Source organism: Ziziphus jujuba, chromosome 1 (assembly GCF_031755915.1).
Source record: "Ziziphus jujuba cultivar Dongzao chromosome 1, ASM3175591v1".
In the NCBI taxonomy this organism is placed as follows: domain Eukaryota; kingdom Viridiplantae; phylum Streptophyta; class Magnoliopsida; order Rosales; family Rhamnaceae; genus Ziziphus; species Ziziphus jujuba.
This window is the reverse complement of record NC_083379.1, coordinates 20,263,658-20,286,676: the sequence shown is the minus strand read 5'-3', so window position 1 is coordinate 20,286,676 and position 23,019 is coordinate 20,263,658. Positions and strand designations below refer to the sequence as shown.

General features: G+C 31.4%; 4 protein-coding genes across 5 annotated transcripts; 1 reads left to right on the top strand and 3 right to left on the bottom strand.

Annotated features, from left to right (window-relative positions):
* Positions 1 to 621: 621 nt before the first annotated feature.
* Positions 622 to 3,636, bottom strand: LOC107422122 (endonuclease 1). Its single transcript, XM_016031534.4, has 9 exons — positions 3,451 to 3,636; positions 2,315 to 2,495; positions 2,016 to 2,123; positions 1,868 to 1,923; positions 1,673 to 1,756; positions 1,463 to 1,558; positions 1,296 to 1,363; positions 1,099 to 1,172; positions 622 to 997 (listed from the first exon to the last, which is right to left on the bottom strand). Exons 1-9 carry the CDS (start codon positions 3,604 to 3,606, stop codon positions 873 to 875), a joined length of 948 nt encoding a protein of 315 aa, XP_015887020.3. The 5' UTR covers positions 3,607 to 3,636; the 3' UTR covers positions 622 to 872.
* A 2,941-nt stretch (positions 3,637 to 6,577) lies between these two features.
* LOC107422060 (endonuclease 1-like) lies at positions 6,578 to 10,142 on the bottom strand. Its single transcript, XM_060813805.1, has 9 exons — positions 9,972 to 10,142; positions 8,643 to 8,823; positions 8,233 to 8,340; positions 8,062 to 8,117; positions 7,629 to 7,712; positions 7,424 to 7,519; positions 7,263 to 7,333; positions 7,095 to 7,168; positions 6,578 to 6,782 (listed from the first exon to the last, which is right to left on the bottom strand). Exons 1-9 carry the CDS (start codon positions 10,140 to 10,142, stop codon positions 6,658 to 6,660), a joined length of 966 nt encoding a protein of 321 aa, XP_060669788.1. The 3' UTR covers positions 6,578 to 6,657.
* A 63-nt stretch (positions 10,143 to 10,205) lies between these two features.
* Positions 10,206 to 15,957, bottom strand: LOC107422158 (endonuclease 4). Of its 2 annotated transcripts, none has more exons than XM_016031568.4 (10): positions 15,754 to 15,957; positions 15,530 to 15,630; positions 14,860 to 15,034; positions 13,656 to 13,766; positions 13,513 to 13,568; positions 12,778 to 12,861; positions 12,584 to 12,676; positions 11,958 to 12,025; positions 11,419 to 11,492; positions 10,206 to 10,656 (listed from the first exon to the last, which is right to left on the bottom strand). In XM_016031568.4, exons 1-10 carry the CDS (start codon positions 15,755 to 15,757, stop codon positions 10,538 to 10,540), a joined length of 885 nt encoding a protein of 294 aa, XP_015887054.1. In that variant the 5' UTR covers positions 15,758 to 15,957; the 3' UTR covers positions 10,206 to 10,537. The 2 variants fall into 2 exon arrangements, with proteins under 2 accessions (XP_015887054.1, XP_015887062.1); XM_016031576.4 differs by having other exon boundaries at positions 13,656 to 13,763.
* Positions 15,958 to 16,113: 156 nt separating this feature from the next.
* Positions 16,114 to 19,592, top strand: LOC107422132 (uncharacterized). Its single transcript, XM_016031541.4, has 6 exons — positions 16,114 to 16,458; positions 17,052 to 17,231; positions 17,405 to 17,486; positions 17,616 to 17,723; positions 17,848 to 18,006; positions 19,123 to 19,592. Exons 1-6 carry the CDS (start codon positions 16,207 to 16,209, stop codon positions 19,317 to 19,319), a joined length of 978 nt encoding a protein of 325 aa, XP_015887027.3. The 5' UTR covers positions 16,114 to 16,206; the 3' UTR covers positions 19,320 to 19,592.
* Positions 19,593 to 23,019: the final 3,427 nt, after the last annotated feature.

Genomic DNA, 23,019 nt, shown 5'->3' with positions numbered 1-23,019 from the left:
GATCGGGCTTTGAAGTAAGTCTATACTAAAAATCTAAAGTTAGAGCCCAACCTAAATAGAAATTGGAAAGGCTCATGCTCCGGCTATATTGGAGGATTGAATTTGGACTGAGTTTTTTCAAGTGAGTTTGACTGGGTTTTGCGCTTTCGGGCTTTTTTTACATCCCTATTTCTCTCCTTGTCCCATTTAATCGTTTTTTTTACACTTCCACTAATTCAATCATGTCGTAATATTGTTAAACATCCTAACAATCTTTTTTTTTTTTCTTTTTCTTTTTTTCTCTTTTTTTTTTATAAATAAAGAGGTCTCTTAGTAATACTATAGATCACAAATCAATAGCTCGATGCCATACAGCATGGAATACGCCGAGACAATAATTGAGTATATTAATACTCAAATCACTAACTATAGAATCCATATATACAATAGTTTGATTGATTTTTTTCTATTAAACTACCACCATGGGTGGTCTTCACAATCCTTTGCAAACGCATGACCATTTTTGGTTCATGCATTTGTTTATCCCTTGTGATATTGATTTGAGCATGCATCCGTATATAGTTTAATTGCAAAGTATAGCTCAAGGGTTTACATTTTTGTTTAATGGGGAAAAAAATAAAATAAAAAATAAAAAGGGTCAAGCGATATTATAAATAATAATTTAAAGTAGTGTAGATTACAAGTTCTACAGCAGATTGCTGACATAAGGGGGAGTCATTAGTGTGCGTAAACAAATGAATTAATTATACACAATACAGTAAGCTAATTAGGAAACGAAGGTTGCAATAAGTTAATTAACAAAATAATTAATATATTCCCACTTAATAAATTATGATTATGATCAATTTTATCTTAATCTTGGATGGGGTTAATTAAGTAGGTAATGCAAATCCTTGTTGGGTGTCAGAGAAAACCCGGTTGAGAATCATGGCTAATCGTACTCCACCCTGCGCTATTCGTTTCATTACAATCGGCATCCTCGAGTCGAAGTAATCGTCTGCAATTTGTCAACCATGTACTTAATTATTAATATAACTTTCATTCACCAAATTAACTAACATACTATATATATATATACACATAACAATAATAAATTACCAGAAAGAGTTTCACCAGCTTCAACGCCTTTGTAACCCCATTTGCAGGCTATGTTTATGCTCTCAGCCGCATATCTATATTATCATTAAGAAATATAATGATTTCTGATTAATTAATTTAGGGGATGAATAAAGATCAGAGACATGAGATGGATGGGAGAGGAAGAGATTTCAAGGACTTAGTAAGTAATAAATTACTTGTTAATGCATGATTGGAGATCATCATTACAATGTTTCCATGATGAAACATCATCAGACCAGATTCCCTGTCAAAGCGTATATAGATTAAATTGAATTAAAAAAATATGCTTCTAATTTAAAATAATAATACTAATAATTTAGTAGAATTAATTGTTGCTAGTTACATCAGTGAAGTTTCCCTCAATGTCTTGGAGGAGGAGGTCCATATCCTTGTCATAGTAGTCGGCTAAAGCTGTAAGTATAATTTCCCTATCCCATACCTGCAATGCATAGAAAATCACCAAAACCATATTATAAACTTAATATCATCTATATTTATTTACTAATTAGATTGATAAAATTTTTAAGATCCTGCAGTGCTGTTCAGGGCTTACATGGTGCAAATTTGATTTGTGCCTGAACCAACGTAATTCAATAGTGTTTCCTCCTTCATCACTTGTGAATCCAACATGCATTGGCTGACCAACAATTTCCACCAAACAAATTAATTAACCACAAAGAAATCTGCATTCTTTTTTTGGGAAAATATATCAATATTTGCTTGAACGCAATTAAGATATTATATATACCTGGTGGATATCTCCCATGAAGTGTGATAGAAATAGCAGGGCCTCCGTCATATTATCTGCCATGGTCCAATGTATATAGATTGTTCATGTTCCACTAAACTATATAATAGAACAGAAATAGTTAATAACATTAATGTTAATTTCTCACATCGACGGTCCGCAGTTCCCTGTGTGTAGTGAGAGAGCTGAGAGGTGAAATTCTGGATAGCACCAGCAACACACATGTTCTTCAGGCCATGAGGGTCATGGCAGTCCCCTATATAAAATTGAGTACACATTTTTATTTTTGGGTACTATTAAATTTTAAAAGAAAAGAATTTAATTTTTTTCTTTTATGAATGAAGATATGGGCATGTAATTCAAACTCGCATTCATTATTGCTTCAAAAGAATAGTAATTTTTTTCACTAGGTTATCCCCAAATTAGACAGAAAAAATTTAAACTCACGAGAATAAACAAAAGAGCAAGCATCGTCCGGGGTGTCAATGAAATGAAGAGGGCTAGTCCAGCGGTATCTGTACCAATGCCGGATTTGATCTGCCCATATGCAAAACGCTGATAAGTCTCCTTCCACATTGTGAGGCAATAGATTCTTAACAGCCTCTGCTGCCTCTGCCTCTAGAAGCCCCTGTTATTTGTGGAATGTATTTGGGGTTCGTGAAGACAAATTGCACAGTACAAAATTTGGTAAAAGAAAAAGGTAAAAAAATTGAGCTAGCTTAGGGGCAGAGCCATTATTTACATGCATGCAACATCCTAGGTGAAAATGGGTATCATTATTTTAAGATTTAGCCATACATGAGTTGAGATTTAAAAATTGATTAATATAATAGCTTTGGTCATTAAAAAAAACATTCATTATTGAAAACAAAGTTGAAGTCTTTTGGTGGGGTTGAGGGCTTTTGTCTTTGCTTGCAAGGTATTTTTAATTCCATAGTTGGCCGGTGGCTTGTGTTGTCTTATTTTCCTTCAAAAACTAATTTTACAGGCTACATCATACAACCCATGATGATAGAATGGCATAATTGCATAATCACTTAGTGAGGTGTAGAATGTGAAAACTCGTAGGAAACAATATATATATATATATATGTGTGTGTGTGTGTATATATATATATATATATATATATAAGGGAAGACAAACTAAGACATCTAATTATTAACATAAACCAAAGTTACCCACCACCACAAGCAGAACAAAATCGACTTAGGAAAAAATAGTGTTAAATGGCCTTTATTACCTTTTAATTGGGCAAAGTTCATTTTGGACTTTCTTTCTTTTGTCTTTTCTTTTTTTTTTTTTTTTTTGGTGGTATTTGATATGTAATTTTTGAAATTTTGAGGAATATCAAATGCAAAATAATAATAATAATAATAATAGCAATAAATAAAAGCCCCAAAATAAACTTTGTCCAAACTAAAGGGTAGTAAATTGCATTTAACCCAAAAAGAAAATAACCCAAATTGATGTGTGGTTATTTTCCAACGAAAACAAGAAGTTTTTATTCAAATTGATGAGTGGTTCATAGAAAGAAAAAAAGCTAGCCAACTTTAATCGAAACCTATCTGTAAATGAACATCACCTGAGCAATCCGGCATGTCATAATATGACCCTCTTTGCTCCAGCCTCGAGCTTTTGGCACTAAATTAATGGATGCAAAGCCCAGCAGCATAACATACCTAAAACAGATTAGGCGTGGCCTCGAGCATCTATACCCGTCGTCCAATATTGATCCCATTTCCTTCTGTCTCTGTTTCTCCAATAATATCGCATTATATATATATATATATATATATTATAACAAATTGATAATGAGAATTTATTACATATAGACAAACTCTTACGCATACAAGGTTTACATTGAGTGCAAGCTTAGTGTTTCCACTATTTTAAGAATCGACATAAAGTTGACCTTAAGAAACAAGTAATATATTAAAAAACAAAAAAATAGAAAAAAGAAGTGATATAAAGGCATATTCTGGCACATAAGACGGATCTTCTGTATAAAATTTCTTCTTTTCTAGATTTAACAAAAGTCACGAAACCATAATTTATTTGGTGGCAAAAGAGGGATCGCTTCCTGGGAACTTCAAGCCATAAGCAACCTAAATGTATGATCTCCATAAATGCATCCCTATCAGTTCATGCTACAACAATTTTTGCTTGGCAAGTCAAAACTCTATGTATTCGGGGTAATAACCAGTAAAGTGGAACCCCAAGATACACAATCCGTTTGAAATGTTGGACTATGTTAAATTGGACTATGTACTATTTTTAAATAGTGCAATCCAATATTCTATATGGATCTTTGGTGTAGTGATGGTAGAGTGATGGCTCTGATCACCTAAAAAAAAAAAAAAAAAAAAAGTAAGTGTGGATGGATAACCATAAATGATATCAATTACGTGGTGCATAATACTATTTCTTGCATTTGTTGCACTGCGAGCTAGGCTTCAACTGTAGTAGCTTGCCTAAGAAGCAACCACGCGGCAAGACAGTACCTGGGGCAAAAAACGATAGAAATTCAACATTCAAAAAATAATAATAATAATAAAATAGAAATTCAACTAGAAATTTTATATTTTTTTTATATTAAAAAAGAAATTATAGTAATCACACTTTCATTTGATGATTTTTTTATTTTTTATTTTTGAATTAGATTTGGATGCCAATACATTTACACCTAAACTTTCCGGTACTAAATTAATAGCCACTTAATTAATCATGAAATTTATAAGAACTACGACTCACACAGATCAATAGGACTTTCTAATTAAACAAATCTTGTTCAAGGATATGTTCAGAATAGATTCATTCTTTCCTTGTTTTCTAATGTTACCGAAGTTAACAAATTGTAGATAATAGAAAATAGGCTACTGTATATAAAATTAATTTACCAAATTATGTGTCAATGTTATTGATTGAAAAAATAATACAATCTAAATATGGATAAATGAAATTCATCTACAGATCAATAAAATATTATCATATTTTTTGGTAAACAATTTGAAGTTTATATATAGCATACTAATTTTGTAAAGGCCTTGAGATCAGTACAAAACATACTCAATTTTCATATTTTTGTTTTCATTATGGTATCAAGGCCCGCATCCTCTTCAGGTGAGAAAGCCACACTTTTTTTGTTTTTTTTAACTCTAAAGCATGGTATGCTCAAACTATATATAAGATTACCTCAATTTGTAAGCCATTCATATCCATACTTTAGAGCTTGTAAATTTGAGATACTACAGTGGAAGGAAATTGCTGTAAATGATTAAAATGCAATGGGATTGCTGTAAATGATTAAAAAAAATTACATATATATGAAATGTCCAATTTCATAGTTTGAGTTTTAAAAAAAAAAAAAAATTATTTAGAATTAATTGCATTTTAAAATAGTTACAGTTAGAAGTACTAAAATGTAAATATTTGAAAATTAGATGCTTAAATTATAACAAATTGAATCAAATTGCATTTTAATATTGAGTGGCATGTGTGAATCGATGGATTCATTATAAAAATCTAGTTAAAAATACAACAAAATTGATATTAACTTGGGAGGTTAAATTGTAATGTTTTAAATTTTAAGACCCAAAAAAAGCAACTATCTCAAACTAAAGAGTATTAAGTACAACTAATCCTTTTATTTATTTATTTATTTTATGGTAATGGTTTGAGTTTGTCAATAGAAAATATAAATTTACTAATATAATATAAACGAAAGAAAAAAAAAAAAAAATCGTATCACAAGTACATGGTGAGGTATGGTATCCCTTTTTCCATTAAACTATACAATAGGTTTACTTTCCCATATAGAATTTTAACATTAAATAAGTCACATGTCGAACATTATATTATATAAAACGTGACGCCACCTAATAATATACTTGTTACATGAGATAATACCTTGACAAAACTAGGTGGATTGATAGTTAATGTGGACCAAAGATCTTGCCATCTAAGGAGAGAGTTGGATTGGGGTTGTTATTAGAAACGAAAGTGGTGAGATAATGATTGCTATGCCAAAACCTTACCAACGTGTTTTCCCATCCTTTGCAAGGAAGCTAATGGCTACTAGAATGTGCACAAGTTTGGTAGCTTTAAATGTGTGTTCTCTACCAGAACCACAAATAAAGTAGCTCTACGTACTTCAGCTTAAAAAGCAATGTCTTTCCAGACAATTGCGAAAAATGGTTGAGAAGAGACCGACATGGTTGGCACCTTTTGTCCATTCGGATATTATTCATATTCTGAAATAAAGTTTGAACTATTTCCCTTCAAAAATATAAGAGGTATTAAATTTATAATTTATATACTCGTGTATTTAGGCAAGGGTAAATTAAATTAAACAGGAAAAATATACTAAAAGTAGAACATGGAAGCTTTTTATAAGATCGGTACTTTTTATTTCAAATAATTATAATAATAGTAGTAATATCAACTACAACTAATCATCAAGCATCACATGTCATAGAGGGAGGTCATAGATGTCCATAAATAAGAGTAATCTACGATACATAAAGATAGAGTTAAGTGAGTTAATTAGATAACCTAATTTAAAAGAGAAATGAGGAAATTAGAACAGGTTGATGAATGGATCACTATATATATGTCTGTGTATATCATGATCAACATCCACCACATCTTTTCTACTTAATTGCTAGAATTTTATTATTATTATTATTATTATTTTTCACATGGAAATGAAAGGATTCAAATTTTGAACCTTTATTAAAGGAAGTTGTGGTTTTACCACTAGATTGTCCCAACAGAACATTTAATTGTGAGTTTAAATGGGCAATGCTAATCCTCGCTGACTGTCAGAGAAAACCCTATTCAGAATCATGGCTAATCGTATTCCACCCTGTGCTATTCGTTTCATTACAATCGGCAACCTCGAGTTGAAGTAATCATCTGTAATTAACCAATTAATTAATATCATTTCATTTACCAACTAAATTAAACATCTAAAATAATAAATATAAGAGGTTAAATTGAGTTAGGTCAATAAATAGATGTCCCTTATTTATCAGCTTTCAAATTGATTGATAAGCTAACATGTAAAAATATTAATCGCCTATATGGTCTAGTGGACACAATATAGATCCACAGCAATGCATTTTTTAAAAGATTTTAAACCCAAAAAGCAATATGATAGATGATATATAGGAAGTAGTACTCATATCTATTTTATGTAAACCTAGTTGATCCTATAAAATAATTTACCTGAAAGAGTTTGGCCGGCCTCAACCCCTTCGTAACCATATTCACAAGCTAACTTTATGCTCTCAACCGCATATCTACATTCATTAACAGATATATAATTATTATAAATTTGGGGGACAAATTAAGAAAAGAAAGCTACAGACAATATTCATAAGAAGTAAAACTTACTTGTTAACGCATGTTCGGAGTTGAACATTGTTACAACGTTTCCATGACGAAACATCATCGGACCAGATTCCCTTTTTTATTTTCATGTTAATTAATATGGATTCAAATTTTTAAATAAGACATTTTAAATAGAAACTAAATAAATAACTGTTACTATATACATCGGTGAAGTTTGCAACAATGTCTTGGAGGAGAAGGCTCATATCCTTGTCATAATAATCCGCTAGAGCAGTAAGAATGATCTCCCTATCCCATACCTGCATTATTAATTCGACAAATATCCAAATTTAACTAATTATTTATTTTGATTTAATATTGGTTTTTTAGTTCAATAAATATATAAGATCCTCAAGTGTGTTGGCTTACATGGTGCAAATTTGATTTGTGCCTAAACCAACGTAGCTCAATGGTGTTACCTCCTTCGTCACTAGTGAATCCAACATGCATTGGCTGCATACACAAAAATTGTATTAAACAAATTGAAAGCACCAAAAAAAAAAAAAAAAAAAAAAAAAAACATATGTCTATATTATTATTTATATTAAATAATATAATATAAATTAAAGAATATACACTTTAATGCTATAGCATACGTCTGTTATCCTTTACAATATACATGCCTAATTATTTACATGAATATCTTTAAAATAAATTTGTAAAATTTTTATGCACGTAATGTTTTAAAAATACATATATAAATGTTGTAGATGTTCATGGCTAGATACTTTTTATAATAAAATTCTATATACATGTATCTATATATATATATATATATAATGGTGCTATGATATATTTATACCTGGTGGATATCTCCGACAAAGTGTGATAGAAATAGCAAGGCCTCAGTCAAATTATCTGCCATATGGTATGGAAATATATATATATATATATATATATATAATCAATAAGATAATAACATTCACGTCCAACTAATTATATAAATGAAAGAGAAATAACATTTAATTCTTACATGGACTCTCGGAGGTTCCCTCTGTGTAGTGGGAGAGCTGAGAGGTGTAATTCTGGATACCACCAGCCACACACATGTCCTTCACGCCATTCTGATCATGGCAGTCCCCTAAATATATACTCCAACCCAAACAACTCCTCATGTTATACAAGTGACTCTTGTTTTTAACTATTTCTTTATTAGTTTTATTTTTGGATATTAAAATAGAAACAAGTTTTGCTTGTTAAAATATTAGTGATCATGATCATCATTTGTAGTTTAAATAAAAAATCTATATAGAAAGTGAACCTATAGGCTCTATAAATTAAGTGGTGGCATCAATTTTGGAGCTTATCAATAACAAATTGCTAATTGTGACAAATAACATATACATTTTTTTTTAAAATTAAATGAAAAGAATTTGAACATACTAGAATAAACATAAGAGCAAGCACCGTCCGGGGTGTTAATGAAATGAAGAGGGCTAGTCCAGCGGTATTTGTACCAGTGCCGGATTTGATCCGGCCATGTGCACAGTGATGATAAGTCTCCTTCAGCATACTCCGGCAATAAACTTTTAACAGCCTCTACTACCTCAGCCTCTAAAAGTCCCTGTTCATTATAATGTTACAGGATTTGGGAAGATTAACATTTGTTTAAGTAGTAAATTGTCATAGATCTCAAATTTTTACATGTGAAAGGTAGCAAGTTTCACATTCACGGGATTTTTTTGAGTCGACAATTCTAGTAAAACAAATGGTATTGGCTTTTATATATACTTTCTAGGGACACTTAACATTTTCCTTATTAATTTGATGAAATGCCATAATACATCATGGAAATACTTTTGACTTAGAAAATATACTGCAATTGTAAGTTCGGCCTACTGGCAAAATCATTGATAAATACTCCTCTCAATTAAAATCTTGACCTACGTAAAACCTCCATCCTAATGTTGACCCGAACCAAAAAATTATAAATAAATTTAAAAAAAAAAAAAAAAAAAGAGAAACAAAAATATACTGAAAGGTCAATTAGTGGGTTATTAAGAAAAATGTTATTATTATTGTTACTTATAGGATTCGTCATTTCAACTACAGACACCCATAATGGTCCCTTTCCTAACCAAATAAAAAATATGGAAAGATAAAGTTTATTATTTTTTTTTTCAAAAGAAGAAAAAGGGTCTCATTATATTATAGTTATGTATGATTTTAATGGTGAAAAGTTTAATAGAATATGTCGGCCATTAAAAGAAAATCCATTATCCCATACAAAGTTGAAGCCCAATGGTGGAAAGAGACATTTGTCTCTGCTGCTTGCAAGGGATTTCAATTCTATTGTCGTGGATTGTGTTTTATTAAAGCCATTTAGTTGTAAATTGTGGAAAACTCGTAGAGAAAAAAAGGAAATAAAAGACAATAAAAGACACCTAATTAGTAACATAAACCAAAGTTTCCCGCCACAAAATCGATTTGGAAGAGAAAATAACCCAAACGGCCTAATCGCCAACAAAAAGAGGGAAAACAAAAGCTCAATTGTTGAAGTGAGTTCTGCAGTTTAAAAAAGAAAAAACATTGGACGAAAAACATGTATCTCTGTGCTTGTCTTATGAGTTTCAACAATTCTTTTCCAATGAATGGACAATTTAATTTCTTGTTCAGCACTGGTGATGATTCAAATTGATCTGTGGTTCTACCAAGCAAAACGCAAAGACAATTGAAACCCATTTTCCATGGGGGAATTGGAATCAACATTACCTGCGCAATCTGGCATGTCAAAATATGACCCTCTTTGCTCCAGCCCTGAGCTCTTGGCACTGAAATGGAAGCAAAAGCTAACAACAAAAAATACCCAGAAAAGATCAGTCTCACCGAGCCTCTATAGCTTTCCATTGATCCCATTTCCCTCTTCTTAGATAACCTTATCATTTGATTCTCCAATAGATATAAGTATATATATATATATATATATCACAAATGGGAACAGGTACAAGATCATAAGAGCCTATTGCATATATTATATAAAAACAACCACGAGGTTCACAAGTTGTTGTTGCACATATTTTATACAAACTCTCAAGATGTTTATATTGAGTGACTATTTTTTAAGTACCTCAGAAGTTGACCTTAAAATACAAGTAACATGGGGGGCATATCCTGGCACATATCATGCATCTTCCTAAAAAAATTTATTACCTCTTCTTTTTAGAGGCATTGACAAGAAGTTGAAGCATAGCTAAATTGGTACAAGATGTCTCACATACTAGGAGCTACTTGAAGCCATTTTGTATGATTGTCCAGAGATTAATTCCTATCCCTTACCTTCATCCTACAGCAATTTTTGCTCCAGATGCAAAAACTCGATTCAGGGTAGCAGCCAAGCGGACCCCACTTTGAGCTAGCCTCTTCTCCACAACCGGAAGCCGGGAAAGAAAGTAATCGTCTGGTGCCACAACAGAACTAAGATATTAGAGCAGTGTGGTAGAAAATGGCTCAAACATAATAATAATAATAATAATAATAATAAAATTATGTGGATAATCATTAAGGATATCAATCACGTTATGCATAGAATACTATTGTTGCAACAGTAGCAGTTTGCCTAACATGCTGGGTAGAGTTGCCCCAAGTGTGAAAACAAGAAGTACTTGACACAAGAAACCATAGAAGAAATGATATTGCCAGCTAAGGTAATGGAATAGTTAAACTGCTTTTAGATGGAATGGGAATACAATTAAAAAATAATCCTCCACATGATAAAATCTATTATATAAGAAATTTGATGTACACATAATCCAAAGCAGATTCAACATGTGTTGTAATGTATATAATAAATTCCCAGTTCCTGAGATGTAGCATGTGATAAGGCTAAAGTTATCATTTCATCAAAGTATTTTTTCAAGTTAGATTCATATGCCAATATCTTTACAGCTAAAGTTCCATTATTTTGCTCTTGGCAATTAAAATAACCTTAGTAAAGTTTCCACTGGTATGAAATTAGACTGATTCTTTTTCTACAGATTTGTGAAAAAATATGGCTTTAAAGCATAGAAACAGTGGTTTAGACATCTAGTTTAGACAATATACAGAAAACAGTACTAAGCTCATAATTAACCATCCCTTAAGAAGGTCTTGCTATGATTAATTTCTTTAACATATGATAGATGTGTAGGATATCAAATGCTGAGCAGGATATAGAAAGTACCACTCAGAGTGCTGCCAGGTGTGGCGTTCTTATATGCGAACTTGCATGCCAAACTAATGCTTTCAGAGGCATACCTGAAACATCAATAGCAACTTAATCATGTCAAAACATGTCCTAATTTTGATCCATAAAGTTACTTTCTTCTTATCTACCCATGTAATATAAAATAACATGAAAGAAAGAAACTTAAAATGTATATACTTTTCTGTACAAAAACCTAAAGATGTATTCTCTTTCAGCTGTGTCACCTTAAGCAGCATATTCCACATCTCTTATACATGTCAACATGACCATCAGTGCAGGAATCTCTCTCTCTCTCTCTCTCTACACACACACACACACACACACACACACACACACACAAACACACATGCGCACACACATCATCTTCATTAATTCGTTGGAAAAAAAAAAAAAATTTCCAATTAATTTTCTTCCACAACATAGTGATAAATCTCAGGTAAATGTGAAAGCAGGCCTTTTCATGTCAGAAACGATGAGGTTCCAAGCATATATAGATTCAAAAAAGATGTACTTACGGATCCGGACAAACTGTGTGATTACTTGAACAAGTTTCCCATGATAGTACATCATTTGACCAATCATCCTATAGAAAAGTAAGCATGAAAAATATAATAAACATACAGATACATAAATGAGCAAATACATACATTGCTTTGCAAACCAACAGCCATGTGCACAAACACATAAACAAAACAAATTAACACAATGGGACGTAATACAATAAATCACAAGTTAAGCTTTGTAAGTTTTGGTTTAAACTTCCTCTTACTCACCTACTACATTACACCTAAACCTGCAATATTTGGAGTAAGAAAAGATCTAACAATTATTTTATAAATAAAGCATATGCCATATATGTTCAATATATGTTAAACAAACAAAGTCTATGAATTTCAACTATTTTAAGCTTTCGATTAACAATAATAGAATGCAAAGTTCCCAGTTTCTTTTTCTTTAATATGTTTTAACTTCTGAAACCCCCTTTAGCAATAATTTTATAGACATTCATTTGACAAACTTTTCCCCTTAAAGTCAAAACAAGTCAAGTTTATAAATTTATATATCTAAAATCTATTTAGTATTTCATTTGCTGGTGAGATAGTTCTGACCTAAAACATATCAAGGAAAAGGAGAATCATACCGTAATATTTCTTTGAATGGCCAGAATCATGGTTGCAAGATCTGAATTATAGAATGTCTTTAGAGCAGAATCAATAATCATGGTATCCCATACCTGAAACAAAACCAAATCTTACTGAATGAAACAGCATACTGGCTGTCAATATTATAACAAGAGCCCTTATGTACACAATTGAACTTAGAATCAGTCCTTACATGATGAAGATTTGTCTTTCTATGATACCATCGAACTGTTATTGTATTCCCACCTTCATCCCCAAGGAAACCAACATGAAGAGGCTGAGAACACAGACCAGGAAGTTATATTGGTGCCCTTTTTATTTTTTATTTTTATCATTGTTCTGTACAGATATATCATATGTGGCTTAGAAACAAACAGAGAAGGAACGAAAGAACAAGCAAAACAAAATGAAAAATCAATTAAGTGGGTATTCTGTATTCACTATCAAAGAGATGGTATAATGGATCTGCAGCCATGCTCCTCATAGATGGTCGATATTCATGAGCAATTATAACACTGAAACACAGTCATGTTGTCACTCCGCTTTACTGTTAACAAGTAATCCTTACAAAACATAAAACATATATGGTAAACTGTATATATATATTGATGAATTATAGCCTGTATTTTGTATTATCCAGACAGTGAATTTAATTAGTTTTACACTAGCACACCCAACAATCCCCAATCTGGATGGTGGAAAAAAAAAAAATTTCAGTCTATGCAATGCCAAACAGTTAGTAATTCCATAATAAAGCCTTTGAACAAAATCTATCGTACCATTGATTTTACAAGTTAATTTTATAAGAAAAGTAAATAAGAATGAAAATATTCTAATAGTTGATTAAAGTTTCAGATGCTCTACCACAGCAGAGTCAGCATTATTTCTACAGCATTGAGATTTTGAGACACTAGTAGGACAAGCAAACCTGATGGACATCTCCAATAAAGTGAGATAAGAACATAAGTGCCTCCGTTAAATTATCTGTCATAATGAAAGGATGCAATAAAATATAACCAGAAATCATGAACTGGCATATGAAAGTATCACCCATAATACAGAGGTACTCACATTTCGATTCTAAGACAGAGTCATGGTAAGATGTTGTCAGTTGCATTGTATAGTTGTAAATTGCTCCAGTTACACATCTATCTTTACGTCCAGCAGTGTCATGGCAGTCTCCTAGTATGAAGGGGTAGTATATTAGTATGAAGGGGTAGTATATTAGTAATTGTTTTGAGAATAAAATCAAGCAGATTTGTATTTGAGTAAATTTATATAACAGATCTCTCTGGTGGAGTATGTTTCCTGTGGAGTTTATATAAGAATCACATAGGTTATAGCTACTAGCGGTAATATTTGATTTTTCAGAAGGTAGATTTCACATATGTTATGAGTATATTCCACTTATATCATATTACATATATTCATAATAACTGCTCATATACACATACATGGTCTATTAAAGCAATCCTTAATTTATACACGCAATTGTAATTAAATAACTAAACCTACAAGCAATTAGATTAGAAACTTGTTTGTAATAATAATAACTAAACCTACAAGCAGTTGGATAAAAGACTTGTTTAAAAATTTGATATATTTCCCTATCTTTAAATGTGTATAAAACAAGCAATCTATTCCAATAACCAGAAGAAATGGAAGAAATAGTAAACCTCAAATGAAAAGTAAAAAGAAAAGAAGTGATGTGTTTTTACTTTTCTATTAATAGATTTTCCAGTTTTAGGCTTGCAACTCGCCTAACATTATGAAATTTACTTAATTACTTTAACAACAATCATATTGAAGAACAATGTGAAATAAATGCTTTTCTATTCAATAAATCGGGTGAAAAGTATAGAAAAAGAGGAGAGAGAACAATTATACTGCTACAGCCAAAAGCTTGGAAATTTTTTGAAATATTTATAGGTTCCAAAAGGGCTATATATATTCCTAGTTAACCCGTCACTAAATCTATTGTCTACCTATTTCCCTAGACCGCACCATCATCAACAACTTTTCAAATCTAAGGCCACAGAGCAACCTAAGTGAATTCGATTTCTGTCACAAGTCACAACCACAAAAGGCTCAGTTAAACTGCTTAAATCACAAAGCATAGTCATTGAATTTCACAAAGAAGACACAGGCTTCTAATGACAATAACAAACATCCTGGTAATTTTGAGGCTCATGGTCATCAAAGAAGCAGTCACAAAATATAGTGCATGATACCATTAAAACCAGCATTGTTGAATTGCAGAAAACTAGGCACTCACTGCAGTATTTATAGTTACACTTAAAATCCGGTGTGTCAACATAGTGTAAAGGACCACTCCAGCGCAAGTGGAAGCGAATCTCATCAGGCCAAGAGCAAACTGCAGCAAGATCACCTTCAGCGGAATCAGGAAGTAGCCTTTTCACTGCAGCTAGAGCATCTTCAGTCAGATATCCCTGAAGCAAACAAAAAAGTCTCATCAGAGCTCATTTTAATTAAAATAGGACATACATCACACCTTTCCTCAGGGTGAAACTGAACCACAAACGTGAGACTGGGACCAGTTTCCCTTTCAACCTTCTTTTCCCCAACCCAAAATTGTCTAATTTCATTAAACCCTTATAAAGCCAGAATGAGTGTGATCCCTACTTTCAAAGAGCCTGCCCATTTACCATAGCCATCATATCAATCTACTATATCCATCATCCACATTGACAAGTACCCAAACAAGATAGCAAGTAATACTCATACTCGGTTAAAAGAAAAGTCAATCATGATAAATAATAAGTTAAAAACAACTATTTTTGGTTTTGTTTCTCAAATAATCTTCATTACTTAAATAACTCACAGACTTAGCCAAAATGTAAAAAGTACGATATTTGATTCTTGAATATGCGGTCACTAGCCAAAATGTAAAAAGTATAATATTTGATTCTTGAATATCCGGTCACCTCTGCTATCTTACAAATCGCATAGTGGCCTTCCTTTCCCCAAGCCAAAATTCCTGGTACCATTAGAAGGAAAAATAGCGCTCTCCCGATCCACCATGGCCCTGTTAAGGAAAAAAAAAAACAAAAAAAACAAAAAAAAAGAGTTTTTAGTAGAATATAGCTTAAATACTCTGAACACTTTTTCTTTTTTTTTTTTTTCCTGGGAATCAAACTATGAACTTAACCCATTGTTTGGCTGCTGAGAAAATGGGGCCCAAAAAAAAAAGGAAAAAAGATCTCTTATTTTTGCAGCTTTCTTTTAGTTCCTAGTGGAGATCACCAACTCATCCGAAAAGGTAAGAGCAAAGCCAGTGGAATTTTGATTCCCGGCTTTTTCCCCCAAATCACTTCGTCTTCCTCAAGCAGCAACCAAAGGCTAACTGCTTTACACGTGAGAGAAAAAAAACAGTTGCCAAAACACGTTATTTTGGGCTTCAAAAAGCCCAACAAGAATTAAATTGGGCCATAATGGGTCAGGTCCATTTACTTCTGGGCATCGTTTTAGCCCATTAAATACCCGATTCCGAAAAGGAATTTTGCTTTGAATCGGTTAGGGGTGGGAACTACAAACACGAAATTAAGTGAGAAGTGAGAAGTGGAAGGAGAAGAAGGTGAAAGCAGAAGATCAGAGATTGAAAATGAAAGCCGTGGTTATAACGAGTCCCGGAGGCCCTGAAGTTCTACAGGTTCAAGATGTCGAAGACCCAGAACTCAAAGACGATGAGGTGCTGATCAAGGTGGAGGCCACGGCGCTCAACCGAGCCGATACAATTCAGAGGAAAGGCTTGTACCCACCCCCCAAGGGTGCCAGCCCTTACCTGGGTCTCGAATGTTCCGGCACTATTGAAGCCGTCGGAAATAACGTTTCCCGTTGGAAAGTCGGCGATCAGGTACTTATTACAAGTTGTCAGTTTTGGGTTTTTTTCCTTCTTTTTTTGTTTTTTTGTTGGGGTTTGCTGAGGCTGTGGTGGGAAAGAGGAGGATTATGGAACTTCGGTTTTATTGATGCTTTGATGGGTGTCTGAAATTGAGAAAATTGAGAGCCTGCTTTATCTGTATGAATTCTGGTTGATTCTGAGACCTTTATACTTCATTGCGTTCAATTTTATTATTATTACCATTATTACGTGCTTAAAAGTAATGAAATTAGGATTGGGAATCTGTTCCATACTATGTTTATTTGTAGGCTGATTTTTATAAGCAAAAACCATTGATTCGTCCTGAGAAGGCTTTTTGGTAATTTGCTTCGGCAAAAATCTATAATATGGTTGTCTCATTTTTTTTATTTTTTTATTTTTTTATAAAGTATATGTTCAGCTTGCTTTTTTACCTTGTAACTTACTGTTGTTGTTATATTCCTTTTGGTTTTTTCAGATTTTGAATATTTCATTTGATGGTGAGTTAATAACACCAGGGTAATTCTTTTTGTTTCATACTTGAACCGTACATCGTTTAGCTAATTGCAAATTCGTGTTACTTTCAGGTATGTGCTCTTCTTAGTGGAGGAGGATACGCGGAGAAGGTGGCTGTTCCAGCTGGACAAGTTCTTCCTCTCCCGCCTGGTGTATCTTTGAAGGATGCTGCTGGTCTACCTGAGGTGGCATGCACAGTTTGGTCGACTGTTTTTATGATGAGTCGGCTCTCTGCAGGGGAAACTTTTTTGGTAACTTATGACCCTTAATATTTTCTGGGGCATGAGTGTATTCTGTGATCTAATATTTCTATGGTGTTATTGTGAATTTTCCTTTAAAACTATAAATGTGTACAGATAAAATCAATTGCTGTTGTTTTACCTACATGAGGTCTTCGATGCACAGTTAATTTTCTAAATTTCAGGTTCATGGGGGATCAAGTGGAATTGGTACATTTGCAATTCAGATAGCCAAATACCAAGGAGCAAAAGTGTTTGTCACAGCAGGTCCAGCTGCATTTATTATTACTTTTTTGTTCCACCACACCCACCACCACCCCTCTCTCTCTCTCTCTCTTCCATTGATAGCATGCATTTAGTCTCGGAGTATTCATATATTCCAATCTTGATCAACAGGAAATGAGGAGAAATTAGCTGTTTGCAAGGACCTAGGAGCTGATGTTTGCATCAATTACAAGACAGAGGACTTTGTTGCACGGGTAAAGGAAGAAACTGGTGGAAAAGGTATTTACTATCATCAACACTGTATTTATTGTTCCTTAATGTTAAAAAGAAGGGATATTTTTTCTGATTTTTCCTTTCCAATGATGCTGTAGAGAAAACGGAACTAACGTCTGTTTAATGGTAGGTGTCGATGTTATTCTGGATAGCATTGGAGCAGCTTATTTTAAGAAAAACCTTGACAGCTTAAATTATGATGGAAGGCTTTTTATTATTGGGGCGATGAGTGGGGCAGTTGGTGAAATAGATCTCCGAACTTTGCTTTCAAAGCGCCTCACAGTGCAAGGTATTGTTATTCTTATTGGTTTTTAGCACCGGAAACTTCAAAATAGGTGGTTTTGGTTTCTCCCAACTAAATTGCTACTTTTACTTATTATTATTTTTTTTTCTCTTGTTTTTCTTCTAAATATCACAGCTTCTGAACTGCTGGATAAGATTGAAATTGTTAAATAAAAAAATATCTCTTGCAAGTAAAGCATGATGCCTGATATATATATATATATATATATATATGGCACTCTGTATTGAACTTAAGAAGCTATCTATCACAACCTGCAAATAGAGAAAACCAGGTGAACTTAGCCAACAAATTTTGCTTCATAGAATCTCTTCAAGGATGTAATCTAGAGTTTTTGGACACATTGTCCTTATATACTTTGATTGTGAATGTTTTCTGTTTTTTTTGTTCTTGAGGCTGGTTTGTCTTCAGCCGCTCAATATTGTTGGTGGGAAGTTTTGGGGGATCTAGAAAGGAAGATAAAGAATTAGTTTTATGGACTTGTGCAGTTTTTGCTGTGCTTAGGAGGCTTTTATGTCTATCCATATGAGGATGAAGAAAGCTTGTAGGAAAGAGAATTGTTTGCCATAAGTTTGGTCTTCTAAGCTAAGGGACTTTATGCAGTTCTTCTTTTCTGTGATATTTCATGTCAGAAAGTATTGTGTAAATTTTAGTTTTAGTGAGCTTATGTTAGGTTTTCAGGGAAAATTACAATAACACCTGATGTGGTTTGCACCTTTTTTTAATTTCCACATATACTTTATATTTTTAAAAATTACAGTTGCATCTTCAATTTTGTCCCTGTTTACAGTCTATGTAGTTTTCTCTGTCCTCTTGTTATGATTAGAATTGATATTTCACAAACTATTTTTCTATCCTTGTTTCATTTGTTATGTGCTACATCAGTTTTTTCTTTTATTTTGTGCTACATATCAGTTTTTGGCATCATCTTCCATATGTCCTTCCCAAGGAGTATTCAGATTGAATTGAAGAGCTAGAAAATTTCCCTTGAGAACCAAGTTTTCTGAATTTTGACTCTTGAATGATATATCATTTTTCACCCTCCTGCAAACAGTTATTTTGTACTGATACATATTATTTTATGTTCTCTATGGATGGATACAGCTGCTGGTTTGCGATATAGAAGTCCAGAAAACAAAGCAGTGATTGTTAATGAGGTGGAGAAGAATGTTTGGCCTGCCATTGTGGCTGGTCGGTTGAAACCTGTTGTCTACAAATATTATCCATTATCTGAAGCAGCAGAGGCACACCGACTCATGGAGAGTAGTGATCATATTGGGAAGATACTCCTTGTTCCCTGAATGCTACAAATGTTCTTCCTGCTCAAGGTTTGATGTGTTTGTGTTCCTACACTTTGTGTTGTGCTAGATTGAAAGATTATAGCAACAGTGAACCTTGATGATGGATCATTGTGAATGGCTACTCTCAACATGTTCATCCATTTTAACTATTTGGTAGAAAATAATCCTTAAGACTCATCTCATTCTTCATATGTGGGTTTCATATGGACTCCATCTATGTGTAAGAGAAAGGAACACCGCTTGAAGGAGAAAGTATTTAGTAGAAATTATTTACTATCACAGCATCAATTTTTAAACGATGGCAAATGGCTGAAACTTATCGATGAATATCATATTTAGCTTATTAAACATTGAGCATTTTCTACGGTGTGCGCTTTATTTTAGAAAGCATAATATTCAAAATAAAAAGTATATTAAAAAATTTTAAAGAAACAAGAATAAGATTTTTTATCCAACTTTAACAATAGTATTTATAACAATTTCTTATTTTGTATTTTTCATAAATAATTATTATTCACATTTCTCTCTTTTTTTCTCTTTCCTATAGTAAAGTAGTATTTAAAAGAAATTGAAATATGAAATTATAATTAATAAAACAATAAAACTATGCATAGAAAATTATAAAGTTATAAATTAGTTCATTAAACTCTTTATATAGAGAATGAGTTTGGCACTCAAAACTTTACTTTTTATTTTAGTTTTTTTATTTAAAAATTTCATTGGAGTTTTGACAATGAAGTATTACTCTTTAAAATAGAGAAGATTATATTTTTAAAGAGTTTGTAGGAGATGCTTTAACATGTTAGTTAACATTAACTACATTAATGCATATAGACAATTAATACCTCCACTTTCCAGGAACAATTCATAAATAATTTCCAAATATTGCTTAGATATTTTATATATTATATTTCTAACTTTTCTTATTAGGAATCAAATTTCCTAAACAAAAAAAAAAAGAAAAAAAAAGAAAAAAAAAGGAAATAAAATAAATCAACTTTAAAGCCAGAAAAACAAAAAAAATAATTGAAACTTTCCACCAAGCAAATTTTGTTTTTCACTCTCATCACTTTTTGGATTTCTTTGTCTTCTATGTCAACTCTATATAATGAGCAAAGTAAAATAATGAGAAGAACCTCTATTTTTCATAATAAAGGCAAAGTACTGTTATATATAAACTTTATACTAATGGGATTTGAGGGATCAATATTTCAAGGTTTGCTATATGTTTAATTTAATCATACATATTGTTAAGTGAAACTAATAAAACTGTAAGTCTTACAATATATATATATATATATACATATATATAATCAAGTTCAAATCAGGTGATAATATCATGATTAATGTCAAGATTTTTTTTTTAATTATTAAATCACATCAATGGTTAGAATTTAAAATTATATTTATTTATCATTGGATTTTGATATAGTTAATTTTTCTTAAATAATATTTTAATATGTTATTAAATTTATGTTTACCATTTTTTTTAATTTTAAATTTTAACATTTAATATATTTAATGTAATGTAGAACTAAGACGTGATATTATACGTATTATATCTATGTATACGTAGGTGGAGTAGCAAAAAATACTTTTTGAAAAAGAAATACCTTTTACTTTTTTTTTCTTGTTTTTTTCCCAAAAGAAGAAGTAAGTATGAATAATATAATAAAATTATAGAAGAAGGCAAATTCTGAAGATTCTAAGTTAAGTTCTGTGATAAAATTTTATTTTTTTCCCTACTTGTTTCCAATACTTTTACAATATAGAAAATGTAACCCATAGAATTTTTAAATAAATGGTATTTGAAAAGTGGTGGTATTAATAATTAATCTGCATTCAAAAATTTTGATATTCAATATTATATTATAATGTATTGTATTTAAATATATTGGAATAGATTATATTGAAATGAATTGTATAATATTATACTATATTGTTTTGGTGTTGTAATTTGTTATACTATATATTTTTATTAAATAAAAATAAAATATCCAAATTTGTATATTTTATTAGTATTACTATTTTTGTAGTCATAATTATTTTATTCACGTAGCTTAATTAAAAATATTTATCCAATTGTTAAAAAAAAAACCTACTGCATATCTCTATTAACATCACCAGTCCAGCTCTCAAACAAGTATATCTCAAAGAACCACTGATCCAACCTTGATCTGAAAAAAAGAAGGAAAAAGAAAAATTTTTTATTGTTTTTGTGTTCATCCAGGTCATAAGTAACCTCAACCCTCCTAGGCAACTTGGCTGGTGGTCCTAACTCCTAAGTTTGAGTTTTTCTCAGAACCTCAAAACATCAATCTCTACCAATTCAAAAATTTTCTCAGTCTGCTTGAATCTTTCACTGGAATTCAACATCCGACTTCAAAAATTGTCGACACCTGAACATGTACACCGTTTAGCCTTTCTCTGAGATGGGTTCTTTTACGATTTGGTTGGGCAGGCGTGGAGATCTTTTTATTTTATTTTTCAATTAAACTTGCATCCGTGTTTTGTATTATCTAATGCCAATTATTCTTTCTATAAGTTATCCAGTTTCTCTTGTATTAAACTGAATCCCATGTATTAAGTTATCCAAATCTTTTTTTCTCACCAAATTTATTGGGATTAGCTAATACAATACAAAGCTTTTATACAAAGTAATACACGGTCTGCCAAACGAGTCCTAATGGAGTTTATGTAAGCTAACAGTGTTAGCAGACAAATAAAAAAAGATAAAGAATATAACATTTATTGATGAGTTATTATCATTTACCATCATTTAAATAAAATATAAAAAAAAACCTACTATATCAATAGATGATATAGTAAATATATCCTATTAATAATTTATTGCTTTTGAGCATTGAAAATTTGCTACATGGATGGAGTTATTAATAATTTCTTGCTTATGAGAATCGACAATTTGCTACGTGGATGGAGTGGGGTGGTAAGTATTAAATTATTTCATTTTTGGCATTATCAATGATTCAAATCTCTTGACCCAAAAAATAAAAATAAATAAAGAAAAAAACAAATCAGTACCATTTTTGCATCAAGGGGCCCATTTCATATTTATTGCGATATGATATGACAAACAATATTAGCTTCTTCTTTTTTTCTTTTTCTTTTTTCAATATGTATATTTATCTTATTTTATTTTGATAAAATGTGTATTTCATATTTAATGTTCTGATGGGATAATATTTCTTTTTATTATTTGATATTGGAAGTTAGGATTTGCACTAAGCATTCAGATCTTCTGTATTTATATTTTGTATCTCTGTTTATGCCCTTCATTCATATGATATTATATTATAAGCAAAGAAATATATTTAAAAAAACTAAGTTAAAAAATAAATTGTCATTTACAATGATGTAAGATATTTATAAGGGCGTATATATACCTATATATTTATATGAAATACTATCATTAGTTGGACAATAATAAAGATCGAATATCTTTATTTTGAACCTAAAACGTTACAATAAAAATTAATAGTTTTGTTTTTGAGTTGTTCCTTCTATTTTTTTTAGTTTAAATATATATATATATATATATTATATGAGTTTTGATATAGTAGACTAATTAGTTTATTTTATGATATCAGATATTAATATGGTATAAAATTAAATAGGAGAGCAGAGAAAATAAATAAATTTTTTTAATTTTTTTAAAAAACTATTATTATTTAAATACCAA

Excerpts from the sequence above, each read along its gene's own strand:
- LOC107422122 (XM_016031534.4), bottom strand. The coding sequence starts at position 3,606 with ATGGGATCAATATTGGACGACGGGTATAGATGCTCGAGGCCACGCCTA. Across the intron at positions 2,124-2,314 it reads TTGCTCTTTTGTTTATTCTC|GGGACTGCCATGACCCTCAT; the intron begins GTGAGTTTAAAT and ends AATTTTATATAG. Across the intron at positions 1,364-1,462 it reads TTGAGGGAAACTTCACTGAT|GGAATCTGGTCTGATGATGT; the intron begins GTAACTAGCAAC and ends ACGCTTTGACAG.
- LOC107422060 (XM_060813805.1), bottom strand. The coding sequence starts at position 10,142 with ATGATAAGGTTATCTAAGAAGAGGGAAATGGGATCAATGGAAAGCTAT. Across the intron at positions 7,713-8,061 it reads TTGTCGGAGATATCCACCAG|CCAATGCATGTTGGATTCAC; the intron begins GTATAAATATAT and ends TTGTGTATGCAG. Across the intron at positions 7,334-7,423 it reads TTGTTGCAAACTTCACCGAT|GGAATCTGGTCCGATGATGT; the intron begins GTATATAGTAAC and ends AAAATAAAAAAG.
- LOC107422158 (XM_016031568.4), bottom strand. Across the intron at positions 13,569-13,655 it reads CTCTGTCTTAGAATCGAAAT|ATAATTTAACGGAGGCACTT; the intron begins GTGAGTACCTCT and ends TCATTATGACAG. Across the intron at positions 12,026-12,583 it reads CCATTCAAAGAAATATTACG|GATGATTGGTCAAATGATGT; the intron begins GTATGATTCTCC and ends ACTTTTCTATAG.
- LOC107422132 (XM_016031541.4), top strand. The coding sequence starts at position 16,207 with ATGAAAGCCGTGGTTATAACGAGTCCCGGAGGCCCTGAAGTTCTACAG. Across the intron at positions 17,232-17,404 it reads CTGCAGGGGAAACTTTTTTG|GTTCATGGGGGATCAAGTGG; the intron begins GTAACTTATGAC and ends TCTAAATTTCAG. Across the intron at positions 17,724-17,847 it reads GGAAGAAACTGGTGGAAAAG|GTGTCGATGTTATTCTGGAT; the intron begins GTATTTACTATC and ends GTTTAATGGTAG.